The 14,778-nt window shown below is 36.1% G+C and overlaps 2 protein-coding genes across 3 annotated transcripts in view; one reads left to right on the forward strand and one right to left on the reverse strand.

The window, feature by feature from the left end:
- LOC128246917 (general transcription factor IIH subunit 2-like) overlaps window positions 1–9,805 on the forward strand; it is a 30,158-nt gene extending 20,353 nt beyond the window's left edge. The window contains exon 13 of one of the 2 annotated variants that reach the window (XM_052965451.1): window positions 95–9,805. In XM_052965451.1, the coding sequence (XP_052821411.1) occupies window positions 95–226 (132 nt within the window). In that variant the 3' untranslated portion in view covers window positions 227–9,805. The remainder of the gene's footprint in view (window positions 1–94) is intronic. The other variant, XM_052965452.1, reaches the window with a different exon arrangement.
- On the reverse strand, window positions 3,387–6,427 carry LOC128246255 (P2X purinoceptor 7-like). The gene is made up of 4 exons (XM_052964446.1): window positions 6,222–6,427; window positions 5,081–5,198; window positions 4,064–4,312; window positions 3,387–3,650 (listed from the first exon to the last, which is right to left on the reverse strand). Exons 1-4 carry the CDS (start codon window positions 6,425–6,427, stop codon window positions 3,387–3,389), a joined length of 837 nt encoding a protein of 278 aa, XP_052820406.1.
- Window positions 9,806–14,778: the final 4,973 nt, after the last annotated feature.

Consider the following 14,778-nt stretch of genomic DNA (forward strand, 5'->3'; position numbering starts at 1 on the left):
AACAATTTTGAACTTTAAACCACATGACGTTGTTTATATTAAGCCTTCAGTGCAACAGTTATAACCAATTAGAAAATTTGATTGTCTACTTCAGGTGTATCGATGTGTGAAATGTAAGAACCTGTTCTGTATCGACTGTGACATCTTCATCCACGACACCCTCCATTCCTGTCCTGGCTGTGCAAGCTCCCGAAACACTCAGACTGCAGAAGCTGTCTTTACTTGAATGCAAACTCCCGCAATACCTAGACTGCAGAAGCCATCTTAACTTGACTGTTACAAGCTCAATCAAGATTTGAACTGCACAATTTCATTGGGCAGCATATGACAATCTACAGTTGAATTGTTCCATGTGCATCCATCAAGATCGGGCACTGTCTACAGTTGAACTGTTCTATTTGCCTCCATCAAGATCAGACACTGTCTACAGTTGAACTATGTGCCTCAAGTAATATTTAAACTTGGATGGCAGTCTCCACTTTATTCAAGTTGCCAAAGTCCACTGAATATGGATATATGTACATCTGTAACAGGTTTGTAAAGAGTTCAATCAGATCACACACCCTGTATATTGAAATCTTACTGTTGTTACCAAGGTATCTCATCAACCTGTGCCACCCATAAAAATGGACATCATAATTACTGGTTAGTAGGTTGCTGCTGGGTATGAGTAATGAGTGTTGTTTTTTAGATACATGTAACTAACATTATCATTATTTAGTTTGCCATGTTCTATATGGCATGGGCAACTGTTGTGATCTGCCTTTGTCTGAAAATGAAAAAAGGTCTGTGAAGCATAAACATTAGTACTAGAATTGATTTATTGCATTAAGCCATACATGTTTAAAGCTTGTTTGATTTACAAAGAAAATATGAATATTTTATCATAGACATTGGGTCGTCAGCTTTGACGTTTAGAACCTCGAACCTTGGCCGTAAATAAAAATGCATCCAAGATAATCAAATGACTCATGTGCATATGTTGCTAGTTGCAGAACACCCCTGACCGAAAAACACAGACCAGCGTGGGCATTTTTTCCACAGCACTTATAATATATTTTATTCCAGTGGTAGAAATCTTGTAAGCAAATGTGTTAGCTTTGCATTGAAAAAGGGTCAAGACTTTCGTTGCCATGGTCTTTGGGTCGCTCTTGTAGATATTGTTTTTTATCCTCTTTAAAAATAGGGCATAAATTAAAAAAAATCAAGGTACCGTAAATGACTGGGTATTAGACGCACTTTTTTTCCAATATAAGGTTTTTGCATTACTTAACTTTTCATTCTCGACAGGTTATCGTTTACGATATACTGTCAGAAAGAAATCTTACAAAGTGTCTTAAAAGTTACTTTTCAGTGCCATCCAGAAACGAATTGTCACACTCAGTACTTTTCAGTGCCTATCCTAACATGAAACGAATAAAAATGAAACATATTTTGCATTATCATTGTATGGTTTTAAAGATAACCATCGCCATTTTCACGAAAACAATTTATTTTCATCACTGTCAACAAACATGGTGGCCGAAATTGGCAGACGATTTTTACATTTTTTCTATGCGTCCTTTAACACAAAACATAGATTAAAAGTTTTTTCCTCAGTTTTTTCACGGATTATTTTGCCTGCGTCTAATACTCCCTATCGTCTTATACCCAGTCATTTACGGTACTCAAATGAAACTTGGTACACATGTTGCCAGAGGTAATGTATACCTTTATAGTAAGGCCTATCTTTCTGGCTTTTATAATTGTTGTCCCCTTGTTGGACTGAAAGAACTTCAACTGAGTGTTATGGTTTTCTCCACAGCACCTTATCTTTCCTTTTTGTTGTTTTTTGTTGTAAAAAGGGTTATATATAAAAGCCTTATTTCATTGTGAATGAAAATTCCATGTCATACTCCTTGCTTTCCTCACCTTTCTTTTGGAGAAATGATCAACTTTAAAACTGTGTAAGTTGCCAGGGACAGCCTTAGTTATCTTTAATGGTTGATGTGTGAACTATGGGTGTTGTTTTTTCATGTTGCATTGAGATCTGTTGAATGGTTAACAAGTGGTTCCTTCTTAGCAGCTTCAAAACCTTGTCATTAGTGGCTGAAGGATTGAAGTGGACAGAGTTATTGTTAAGTTTTGCTATTAATTGTCATTTTTTCTTCAAAAGAGGTTTATCGTCCAAGGGACAATAATGCTCACAACTGAAGTTTTGTAGAAACTGTTTACCTTAGATCCAAACTGAAATAAGTAAAAAAGTTAATTCAGAAGTCAAAGTTTGACCTTCCTGCAGCTTCTTTTGCAGTCTTGGATTCATTTGTTGCATAATGTCATGATCATATGTTTTCGCCTTGGCTTCACTGTAACCGGACACAGTCAGCTCCTTTGGGTAAAGAAACCGTATATTCCTTTGCCCGCATTTTTTATCCAAAAGAGACCATGTTGATGAATTTATTACACAAAATAACATTGTAAATTATATATTGCCATGACGGCACATTCCGAAACTACTACAGTTTCCAAAATAATGACAATTTTAAATTGTACAGATTTGTTACATAATGCCTCATACTTGAATAGACTTATGGCTTTATTTATCTTCATTTGTAATTGAACATGCCATAATATTTTCTGCTAAAGTGTTTGTTTCTGATGTATGAAGGAAGAATTTGGATACCTCAGTATTACAAATACAGTTTACTTCTGATATATAACAAATGAATATTAAATACTGAAAGATTTTTCCCACTTATGAACTTTTAACTTATTTTTGCGATTAACAGTTTCTGTCTTTTACATGGAAGTTTTTTGCTGAAGTGGGTTTTGTTACAGAGTTATTTTTTTGTCTTAACAAATATGATCAGGTATCGTCTATATGCAGTTTACGCATTCAGCCTATATCTTAAGAGTGAAAATTGAATCTGCCATTAGTCCGTTTGATTGTTCTTAACAAGGTTGACAACGGTAATGGTCACATCTTTAACATGAATATGTGAAAGTTGCAAACAAACATATTAGTTGAGCATCATTTGAATGAGCTTTTTAAGTGGAAAAGAAAATGGTAACAAAAACATATTAGAAAGCACACAGTACAAATTTTATTAAGAAAACAAGTCATTGACAATAATATACAGAACAATTTATGGTCATGCTATGTTTTAATAACCTATTTGAACATTTTAAAATGTCAAGAAAACAGATCAGATCCAAATAATTATTTTAAAAAGAGGAAACCAAACAAAATAGTAATATTACCATCACACTATACATATATTCAGTTATTCATGAATCAGATCAAATGCAAAAAAAGTGTTCAAGCTTTGAGTACAAAAAAAAGACGAGAAAAACTGCTACAACGAGGAAAATTGTCATCCCTGCAGATACAATGCAAAATGTGTGTCCTACTGCACCCTACTTGGCACAAAGCCAGTATATTGTCCATATTGATCCAGTAAGGTTTCCCGGATCCTCCAGACACAGAATGAGGGAATAACCCTTCCATTACCAGCCCCCAAATATCCGTGGGTCCATAAAATAAACTGCCTGTAGGCCTGGTGGCGGTTGGATCTCCGCAGGTCTTCCTCCTCATTGAAAACGAGGATGTCTTGCCTCATTAAACGGGCAGGGGCCAAATTCCCCTCATTCATTACAAGGAGGTCAAAGTCCTTAAAGAGGAAAGGTATATCATAAGTCAGTGGCATTCATCACAGATACTTAGGCTAAGATTTGAAATAAGAAATATCCAGGGACAGATTATTATCAGCCATACTTAACTTGGTACCAATTTTCAAGTAGTACTCAGCAAAACTTAGTACTCACCCTAGCAAGAGTACTTGTACTTTTACTTACTTAGTATAAAGACAAAGGCAATGCCAGGATTAAATACCTAACAACTGTTGATACGAGAACACTGCCCATATTTCACACCTGCCCACAATTCAATATAGCAGTATTTAATAATGAAAAACATAAGTATAAATGAAGCTTCAAAAAGTTAACCAATGTCTACATTTCTTTACAATTAGTTACACTTATGTCTTAGATCTATGTTGAATTTCAGTTTCATAAAGATTCTTACAGCAGAATGAGAAAGGCAAGCTTCCCGGCCAAACAAACTCTTTCGCTGTGTTGGCATGTCCCGGCAGTTTCTGCACACACACCAGCTTGGAATTATATTCCCTTCCTTGGGTTGAAGCCCAGCACCTCTGGGTGGGTTACCTTCAGGGGCTGGGGCTGCTAAAACAAGCAGCATGAGCCCTGGCTCCATCTCAAAGGCCCTGGTAATTGCTGCCTGCATTTGTGGCTTGGTAAGCTTGCTCACCTGTTTCTACAGGTAACTTAATAATATCACAATTAAAATTTGCAGCTGTAAAATAGCGACTGGCTGACTAGCAATTTTGCTCAGCTTTTTTACATTTATTCCAAAATAATGCTAACATGTTCATATTTCAATCGCAAATATGGAAAATACTTGAAAACAATAAACACCAAACAAATACATTTTTTTTGAACAGCCAGAAGGTTGTTCCACAAGTGCAACATTACTGGAGAAATTAATCCCAATTCCTGTATTATTTGCTCAAAAACAACGGTGTTTTTACCTTTTTCACTGCTGTCTAGGCTTGGGATATCCGCTAATGGCTCCTCCGTCCTCCACCTCTTGACCCCTCGACCTCTTCCCGGCATGGTGAATGTAGATAGGGCTGGATTTAGTTGGATCTTAAATGTGTCTAAGAATTTTCCAAGAGTTATCGGCCTGTTACTTAAGCATTCGTCACGAGAAAGACAGAGATCGCGATGCGCATGCACGATATTCGCGCGTGAACAACTGAAGCGTACCGAACAGCTTAGTGACCACGGCGTCCTTAGTAGCATGCGGCTACCTGCTATTTCGGTAAAAATAAATATAATTATTTATATCCAGAAATAATTATTTATTATTCCAAAATAATGCTAACATGTTCATATTTCAATCGCAAATATGGAATATACTTGAAAACAATAAACACCAAACAAATACATTTTTTTTTAACAGCCAGGAGGTTGTTCCACAAGTACTGTGATGAATTATTATTATAAATTAAAAATAACATACCTTCATCCCTTCTTTCTGCTTTGCTAAAACTTTCTCGCTGATGTTTCCGAGCGCTGGTGTTTTGGACCGGCGAGTTCTAGTAGCTGGTCTTTTTCCTTTGTAGGCAGCTCTTCTAGCACTAAACAATAAATAACAGACTGTGTGATACCTGGATTTATCATCTGATAATAACCCCGATATCAACATAATCCGGTATAGGAAAGTGATACCGGGTACCGGGGGATACCAGGTACTAGATACGGGGATTTTAGCACCACCCTGCATATCCGATGAAGGTTTTTCATTGGCTTAAACTTTTTCAGAGATAATGACACCAACATTTTTACAGCTATTGCGATGTCCTCTGCTTTTAATAGTCTGAATTTTTATTTTTGAAGAAAATGGGAAAGTAAGATAGAAACTTTACAAAATTATAAAAATTGGTTATATTTCATTGACTAAGTATATTGTTTTGTGATAAAGATCACATACAGTGTCAATGCGATATGCTGTGAATATAATATCAAAAGGCATTATTGTCGATAACATTTACACATAATTCATTCATTATTCAAATTATGCAGTGTAACACATGTGGTGTTTCAAATGTCTATTGTTCATTTAAAAAATTCTGGTGTCATCAGCTTAATAGCAAATTCTTATCTTTCATATATGCTCATGTTGAGGACACAACAATGTCACAGCATGTGAAATCTCTCAAAACATTTGTGATAAACACCAACATCACATTTGAAGCAGACCGTTCTACTTTTCTTTCCGTACAGCACACAATGCCTTTGGGAAAAGGCCCTTGCAAAGTGATTCAGGCTGTCGTTCAACACAGCATCCAGCACTCGCTTTGTGATTGCACTTGGTCGTCTCTTTGGTCGTCCGGGTGTACGCAACCTTCCATTTGGTGCGAGGAAAACCTTTACAATTCTCTTCGAATACCCAAAAGATCATGTGGTGCATTCTTTCCAACTTTGGTGGCTCTGTTTATGTGCCAGATCTGCTGTACAGCCAAATTGATACAGTAAATAAACACAGGCCACCACCATTTCTTTGAGCGTATCCCAGTCCTCTACAGCTCAATGTTTTCATCAATCCTGGCGACTCCACCCATTGTTCTGTTGTAGTGTTTGATGGGAAACGGCTATGTTACTCTAATTCTCTCATGGGTAGTTCTGGACCATCTACTTGCTGTCTGTACTGGGTAGTTCTGGACCATCTACTTGCTGTCTGTACTGGGTAGTTCTGGACCATCTTCTTGCTGCCTGTACTGGGTAGTTCTGGACCATCTACTTGCTGCCTGTACTGGGTAGTTCTGGACCATCTATTTGCTGCCTGTACTGGGTAGTTCTGGACCATCTACTTGCTGCCTGTACTGGGTAGTTCTGGACCATCTACTTGCTGCCTGTACTGGGTAGTTCTGGACCATCTACTTGCTGCCTGTACTGGTTTAATGCCATGTTGGCTTGAGACATTTACAATGTTGTTGTCATCCCATCATACTGTAACAGGAACTTTTTCTAAGTTAATAAATATAACACAACACCTATTTATTCCTAGGTTCTTCTTTAATCATATGCTTAATAAACAACAGAAACACTCAGCTCAACTTTATAAGTTTTACACACATATATGAAATTAACAGAATCTAAATGTGGAACAGAAACACTAGGTAACACATACCTTTCTTTGCTGTTTACTGGACCCAGAATACCAGAAAACCCAGCCTGATATACCCCAAAATGACCAATGAGCATGCGATTTTCATGGAATAAAACTATATTATAAAGAGGGTCCTATCAAAATAAGAGACGTCTGCAAAAGATTTAAAATAAAGCTTATTGTTTTATATAGTAGATAAACTCTGACAGTATAACTAATATTACATAGAACGACCCTTATGCAGTTTAATGAAGCGATAAGTTTCCCTCCAAAACGATCCTCATGCAATAGTATAAAATAACCAAACAAGGCGGTCTATTATATACTGTTTATCATTAAAACAGCCTTTAACAATATATACTTCTGATGAAATAACACATTCCTAATATAAAAGTATACTGCTCAACCGAGAAAACGACATATGTTTATTATAAGAACAAAACATAAAATAATTATATGGAAAATATCATTCCTGTTACACTCCAACCATCTTACACAAAAGAGTAAAATTATATAATTCTTTTTTTTTAATTAAACTGGAATGATATTGAATGATAATAACTCACATTGCTTAAACACACCAGTAATATGTCTAAAATAGGTTTAGTTCGATGAATAGTCCTAGCACAAAATATAATAAAATGAAGTCTTCATCCAAATGTTAATCAAATCACAATCTTTTAAATGTTATCCAGATAGCAAGTGTAAAGTAAAAGCAACGCCAAAGTTGAAGTAACGGTCCGGAAGTGAAGTAATTGTCCGGAAGTGAAGTAATGGTCCAGAAGTGAAGTAATGGTCTGGAAGTAAAGTAATATGGTCTAGTAGTGAAGTATCAATGACGTTGAAGTAACGGTCTGGAAAGAAGTAGTTCTGTTCTAGTAGTGAAGTATCAATGACGTTGAAGTAACGGTCTGGAAAGAAGTAGTTCTGTTCTAGTAGTGAAGTATCAATGACGTTGAAGTAACGGTCTGGAAAGAAGTAGTTATGTTCTAGTAGTGAAGTATCAATGACGTTGAAGTAACGGTCTGGAAAGAAGTATGGTGTAGTAGCGAAGTACCAATAAGTTGAAGTAATGGTCTGGAAGAGTAGTTATGGTCTAGTAGTGAAGTATTTCCATAGAGACAATGAGTAATCTTGTATTCAGTAGTAGTTTGTAAACTTTTCCGCCGTGAAGTAGTCCTTTACATGGGAATATTACATTGTTTACAGTAGTAGTTTCTCTGTTAACTTTTCCACCGTGAAGTAGTCCTTTACATGGGAATATTACATTGTTTACAGTAGTAGTTTCTCTGTTAACTTTTCCGCCGTGAAGTAGTCCTTTACATGGGAATATTACATTGTTTACAGTAGTAGTTTCTCTGTTAACTTTTCCACCGTGAAGTAGTCCTACACATGGGTATATTATACTCTTTACAGTAGTATCTTGTTTGTTAATTTTTCCACTGTGAAGTAGTCCTTCACACGGGAATATTACACTGTTTACAGTAGTAGCTTGTTTGTAAACTGTTCCACCGTGAAGTAGTCCTTTACATGGGAATATTGCACTGTTTACAGAAGTAGTTTGTTTGTAAACTGTTCCACCGTGAAGTAGTCCTTCACATGGGAATATTACTCTGTTTATAGTAGTATCTTGTTTGTTAACTTTTCCGCCGTGAAGTAGTCCTTTACATGGGAATATTACATTGTTTACAGTAGTAGTTTGTCTGTTAACTTTTCCACCTTGAAGTAGTCCTTTACATTGGAATATTACACTGTTTACAGTAGTAGTTTGTTTGTTTTCTTTTCCACCGTGAAGTAGTCCTTTACATTGGAATATTACATTGTTTACAGTAGTAGTTTGTTTGTTTTCTTTTCCACTGTGAAGTAGTCCTTCACATGGGAATATTACACTGTTTACAGTAGTAGTTTGTTTGTAAACTGTTCCACCGTGAAGTAGTCCTTCACATGGGAATATCACTCTGTTTACAGAAGTATCTTCTTTGTTAACTTTTCCACCTTGAAGTAGTCCTTTACATGGGAATATTACATTGTTTACAGTAGTAGTTTGTCTGTTAACTTTTCCCCCTTGAAGTAGTCCTTTACGTGGGAATATTACACTGTTTACAGTAGTAGTTTGTTTGTAAACTTTTCCGCCGTGAAGTAGTCCTTAACACGGGAATATTACACTGTTTACAGTAGTAGTTCGTTTGTAAACTTTTCCGCCGTGAAGTAGTCCTTAACATGGGAATATTACACTGTTTACAGTAGTAGTTTGTTTGTAAACTTTTCTGCCGTGAAGTAGTCCTTAACACGGGAATATTACACTGTTAACAGTAGTAGTTCGTTTGTTAACTTTTCGCTACAAAGTCCACAAAGTATCTTCCATATTATGTTGGACATTTTATTGGCTGGAGACAATTTTTCATTTCATTTTGGTTTGTGAATAAAAGGTTTGGAACCTTTGTTTTTTTATCGTTTTTGGTATATCTAAAATTCCACAGGCTGAACCAAAAGGTCCACTGTTTGTCTTCAGCATTGGATTAATTAAGACATGGAACTTCTTTTACATATAACATTACATAAAAACAAGGCACATGCAACTGCAGCCTTTATATCAATCTATTAATATTTGATGAAATATGAAGGAAACAAGAGCCGTCACATTCACTGGCCAACCACTGAATCAAGTTAATTCCGTTTTCACTGCAATCTATTATATTGAGGACATTGATTTGATATAATGTTTCTGAAATTAAAATTAATTATAACTTGACTCAGGTGAGCGATTTTTGGACACAATGACAGTTCTTGTACATTCAAATTTACTATGGCCAGTTCAATAGTCCACCATTGGCCATATTGTTTATTTTTTGTGTTTGTGATGTTCTGACATTTTAGAAATAACAATTGTGCCATTCATTATCTCTGCATTTTTTAGGAGTATTTAAATGTTCTATGCATGTAAAGAATAACTTTTTTGTAGAATAGCATGTTAAGAAATATTTCATGCATGTTCAGAACTTGTTATTTTATATATTGTGATATTGTTGATTTTTCAATTGTTTCAATCAAATGATTAAACAAATAAAAAACACACTTTGATTTTCATCTTTTTTTATAAGCAAGCAGATATTTTGTCATATCTTGAGATGGTCAGAGCGATATGGAAAGTGTTAAATATTTTCTGAATTAGGACAGTCAGTGATATATATTGTAAGACCTTGGACTGGTCAGTGAGATTGTCAGACCTTGGACTGGTCAGTGATATATATTGTCAGACCTTGGACTGGTCAGTAATATATTATCAGACCTTGTACTGGTCAGTGATATATTGTCAGACCTTGGACAGGTCAGTGATATATTGTCAGAACTTGGGCCGGTCAGTGAGATATTGTCAGATGTTGGGCCAGTCAGTGAGACATTGTCAGACCTTGGACCGGTCAGTGAGATATTTTGTCAGAACTTTGATCGGTCAGTGAGATGTATTGTCAGACCTTGGACTGTTCAGTGAAAAGATCTTGTTAGTCCTTCATGGTCAGTGGGATGGATATATATATTGATAGATATTGAAACTGTCAGTGAGAGAATGACAGACACTCCAATAGTCAGTGAAACATATTGGTCGTAACGGATGTGTTAAAAAATTAACAACAACACGGGGATTACGGAGGAATAGCAAGAACTGGCGTTTTCGGGGATTAATTCTCAGTGTGTTTTCAGTTGAGAGCATCGAACATTAATGAGATGTATTATATGATCAAGACCAGCAACAGACTTAAGTTGATAAACTGTCAGCTACAGTTGGCCCATCAGCAGACAACTTGCACAATAGTGATTGCAAGCGCTCAGTGACACTTTTTCTAACAGGCTGGTCTTTCCAGGCATTTTTAAGATATTACAACTTATATGATAGATGATCCTTCTTCGCCAGCCGATAGAAAACTGATGCCAATTGTCTCTGTTTATATTTACTATCTGGTTACAACCGGGGGACACCAGATGACACCATGACTTGATCAACAGGGTCGGGAAACGATCAAGGTGTTACAGGCTGGTACAGGGGGCACAGCCTAGGTAACATCAGATGAACTGGGAAACTCAAGATCCATAAATCCACTGCACCAGACCAGGGTAATCTGGAATCAAACTGGGGCATCTGGCTTATAAACCGGGAGCACTCAAGGAAAGCAATGGGAATATGAGTATGCAATTTTCTTTGGGACACAAATGTCCCGGATCCACCCGATATACTGTCTAGTTTTATCTGGGATATAGCAGGATTGGGACAGTGTAAACCAGGCTTTAGTAAACGGTAGGGTTCATCTACTGGTGTTATACTGGTGTTATCATGATCATTACTCCTAAGATTGAGGACAGAAGGATGAAGTGTTGTGAATATATTATTGAAGAATGCTCTGGTCACGGGACCTAAATCTTTGTAGGCAGGCTAGGCGTGACCAGTAAATGAATCGTATTGTAATGGAGGTCAGTGCATGTAGGTCAAATTTCAAGGTAATGGTGATATTGAGCTTTAATCCGTTTCAAATCAAAAGCTGAAGTGCTAAAGCCCAGGGACCGGAATGTTTATAGGCAGGTAAGTCATGGCCAGGAGATGAACTCAGCTGAAAAACCGTTTCCGATCAATATAACTGGTGAACGCTCGAGCCGAGGAACCTAAAACTTGGTAGGCAGACCTTGCTTGACAAGTAAATGGAGTCTATTGTGTGAGCGATGTGGGTCAAGAAACCAGAGCATTCTTCAATAATGAATTGGAAACGTATTTTCAATTAAAAGTCAACACGACGTTGGCCTTCGACACACTGACTTTGATAGAATCTATACTATATACTGGTCTTAAACAATATGCTTACCACGTTAAAGGCCACTTGACACAAGCCGTCGCAATAGTGCAATAACTCAATAACTGCATAAAGAAACATTTGGCGATTAATTTTCCCATATGTGACTTTTAAAACCATACATAAAGACATTAACTGAATTGCCAACTACTGACTGGTTTGCCGTTGAACATTCGCGAATAATCGACTGGAAATGGTCGAATATCCGACTGGCGAATATACGAATAAAAGTGAATTAAAACAGTGTTTGTCGAATCCCCAACTGGCAACTAGCAGGTAGTTGAATATTCGAATCCCCAACTGGCAACTGGTAAGTAGTTAAATATTCGAATCCCCAACTACCAACTACCTTCCAACTTTACCGTCATAACCTAAAACTCTTATTCATGGTATGAATTTACATTAATTGGATCGATTTGAAAATGTTTAATTTATGGTGCCTGAAGGCCATCAAAGGGACACTTCCAAATACTCATTGTCCATCTGTAATTTCACTAAATAACAATAACCCCATTCGTAAAGGTTAATCATTAAACTGTCCACACTCCAGTTAAATCCCATGCTTCGAAAATGGTCAAAATATCTTATCCAAAATTGTTCTGAGTTTGGTTTCTAACATCCAGTATTTCTTTACAGAACTTGATATAAATGTCATCTTGTAGACACAAAACTTCACAACCATAGTTTAAAACAAATGACCCACAAGTGCTTAAAACTATTCCTATTTAAGTAAATTTATTCACAATTTCAAACTCAAGCCCTTGATACAAAAATTAAAAAAAAAAAATCGCCTGATGTTTTAAGCTTTTTTATTTATCACCTTTATTTTATTTGCATCTACTCTAATAATGTGAAACACTTTCTATATATAAAAGTAATCTTTTAACAATTGTTAAAAATTGTGTACCTCACTTTCACATTCTGATACAATAGACTTCCCTAAATACGTTTCAGTTTTGAAAACAAAACTACAGCTTTTTTAAAATTCAGATAGTTTTGTCAATTGTGTACACATTTCCGATGTATAATATATTCAAAGTTGTACAAAGGCCATGCTAAACCACAATGGAATACACTTATAGTTATGTAAAAACAACATGACTATACTTATGTAATATGCAAACAAATAATATATCAAATAAATTGGTATTGCATCCACTACATCCATAACTTCAAATGGTTGAAAGTTTACATTATGAGCGCGACGTTTTGAATCACTTCTCTCAAAGGGTTTGGCTAATATCATGAAAAATAAATAGGAAGTTTATAATGACGTCACATACAAATGCAATGGATCCAACCAGCAACACATGTTATCATTTATTTCTTCCATTCAATAGATTAATGATTAAGTGTACATTAACACGTAGTTCAGTCATTTCTTTACTGTTGACTTTCTTTTACCGGGGGATGTACATGGAACGGAATGGGCTGGAGTATATCTTGTCTTCCATTTGAATGTATTCATCACTGCATCAATTGAATTTATCCATCTATTGTCAACATTTGGTGAAGCATATTTGGGTTGACTCCGTCTTTTACAAAGGGACGATGGATAATTTGGAGGTATCACCAAGACGGCCTACCTAGTAAAATAGAGTTAACATTTTAAAATCAATCAAATGGATGGATATATACAATCATTTCATGAAAGAAATATCATTTTGAATAATAGTTCAATGTTGAATGCATTATCGTCACAGTTGATAGAGTAGTTCAAACTACTTATTAAATAAAATAAGCAATGTTATGAGAAGAACTCACGTAAACAGCATCATATATAATATTTACGTTTACAGCAGCCTTTCTTGAAATATCGATATATTCATTAAAAGGACTAATAGACATTTTACAAACATTTCGTTTCATGAAAGAAATAAACAAAATTAACATTTTACATATGAATGAGTTCTTGACTATTACTAATTACTAAGAAATGTATACAAAACAAAGACTCACGGCGCACACAGCGTTCTACAAAATTCCGTCGAGTTGAAATTTTTGCCATGGATTGCATCGTTAATTTAAAAGCAAATCCAAAATATTTCACATGTGTACAAGCAGTAATTAGCATAGTCTTTTTTATAAGCTAAGAACTATTTCCTATCCTTTCTATTATTTTTTTTAGGAATCACTGCATGTCATTTCGTGCTTGTTTACATCAGTTTTGAACCGTGGTGACACACGTGAGAACCCCGTTAAAGTCGAGTGATTCCTCACCCTGAAAATGTTATCCACAAGTAAAATGAATTGGAAGGTCGTCGTGAAAACATGTCAAATATTAAAGGCTTTATGTACATATAAGCCCAAATAACAACGGCTATCAGTTTAACGATGCATTTCGAATGTATTTATCACAGCTTTTATTCTAATTAATTTCATCAAGGCCTTGACTTTTGACCTGTTTGCCTTGAAATTGATAGGGACCATCTACTTTTTATGACCTAAATTATTCTGTTACTATTATTACTATTCTTGCAGTGAGCAAGAGCGGTTCCTTGTATGTGCCTGCGAGCGAGCGTCCGTCCGTCCATCCGGACTGAATTTGTACGGGGTGTATCTTGACCGTGCATAATACGATATTCAAAAAAACAAACTTGCCATGAGGTTGCACCATGATGAGGCGGCGTGTCATGCACGAGATCAACCTCAACGGTCAAGCTCATGCTTAGAGGTCAAAGATTGAAATGATCCATGTTTGGGATGCATCTTGTCCATGTACTATAAACTTGCCATGAAAGTTTGGCATGATGAGGCGGCGTATCACGCACAATAAAAAGGTCTGTATCACAAGGATAAAGGTTCCACTTTGCGGTTAGATGACAAAATGAGCACTGTTGATGGGACTGGTCTTGACTGAACAGAACCAGGGTTCTTTACTATGCATTAAAGGATTTTCAAAAAAAAAACTGTGATGAATGTTCACCAAGTTGATTTGTAGGTTCGCAGGTTCCATGTATTGTTTAACTCTCATGTTATTCTGTATTGCAATTATATGGAAGAGCATTAAGACTGTCTGTGTGTCGAGGGCTCTTTCGACGGGTTCGACATTTCGCCATTCAAAGTGGAACCATTTTTAGCTATAAAAAGCACGGTATTATCATAAAATTGGCGTCTTCGTAGTTCAAAAACTTGAAACTTTGTACACGTGTTGCCAATGGTAATCAATAAACACATAAGATCAGGTATAGAAATTATTAATTTAATAGA

Source organism: Mya arenaria, chromosome 9 (genome assembly GCF_026914265.1).
Source record: "Mya arenaria isolate MELC-2E11 chromosome 9, ASM2691426v1".
Taxonomy (NCBI): domain Eukaryota; kingdom Metazoa; phylum Mollusca; class Bivalvia; order Myida; family Myidae; genus Mya; species Mya arenaria.

Bases quoted from the DNA above. Each gene is read 5' to 3' on its own strand.
- LOC128246255 (XM_052964446.1), bottom strand. From the start codon at position 6,427: ATGGTCCAGAACTACCCAGTACAGGCAGCAAATAGATGGTCCAGAACT. The intron at 5,199-6,221 runs GTAACATAGCCG...TTTATTGTTTAG, and splicing joins CTACCCATGAGAGAATTAGA to TGCTAGAAGAGCTGCCTACA. The intron at 4,313-5,080 runs GTATGTTATTTT...AGTTACCTGTAG, and splicing joins AGCAGAAAGAAGGGATGAAG to AAACAGGTGAGCAAGCTTAC.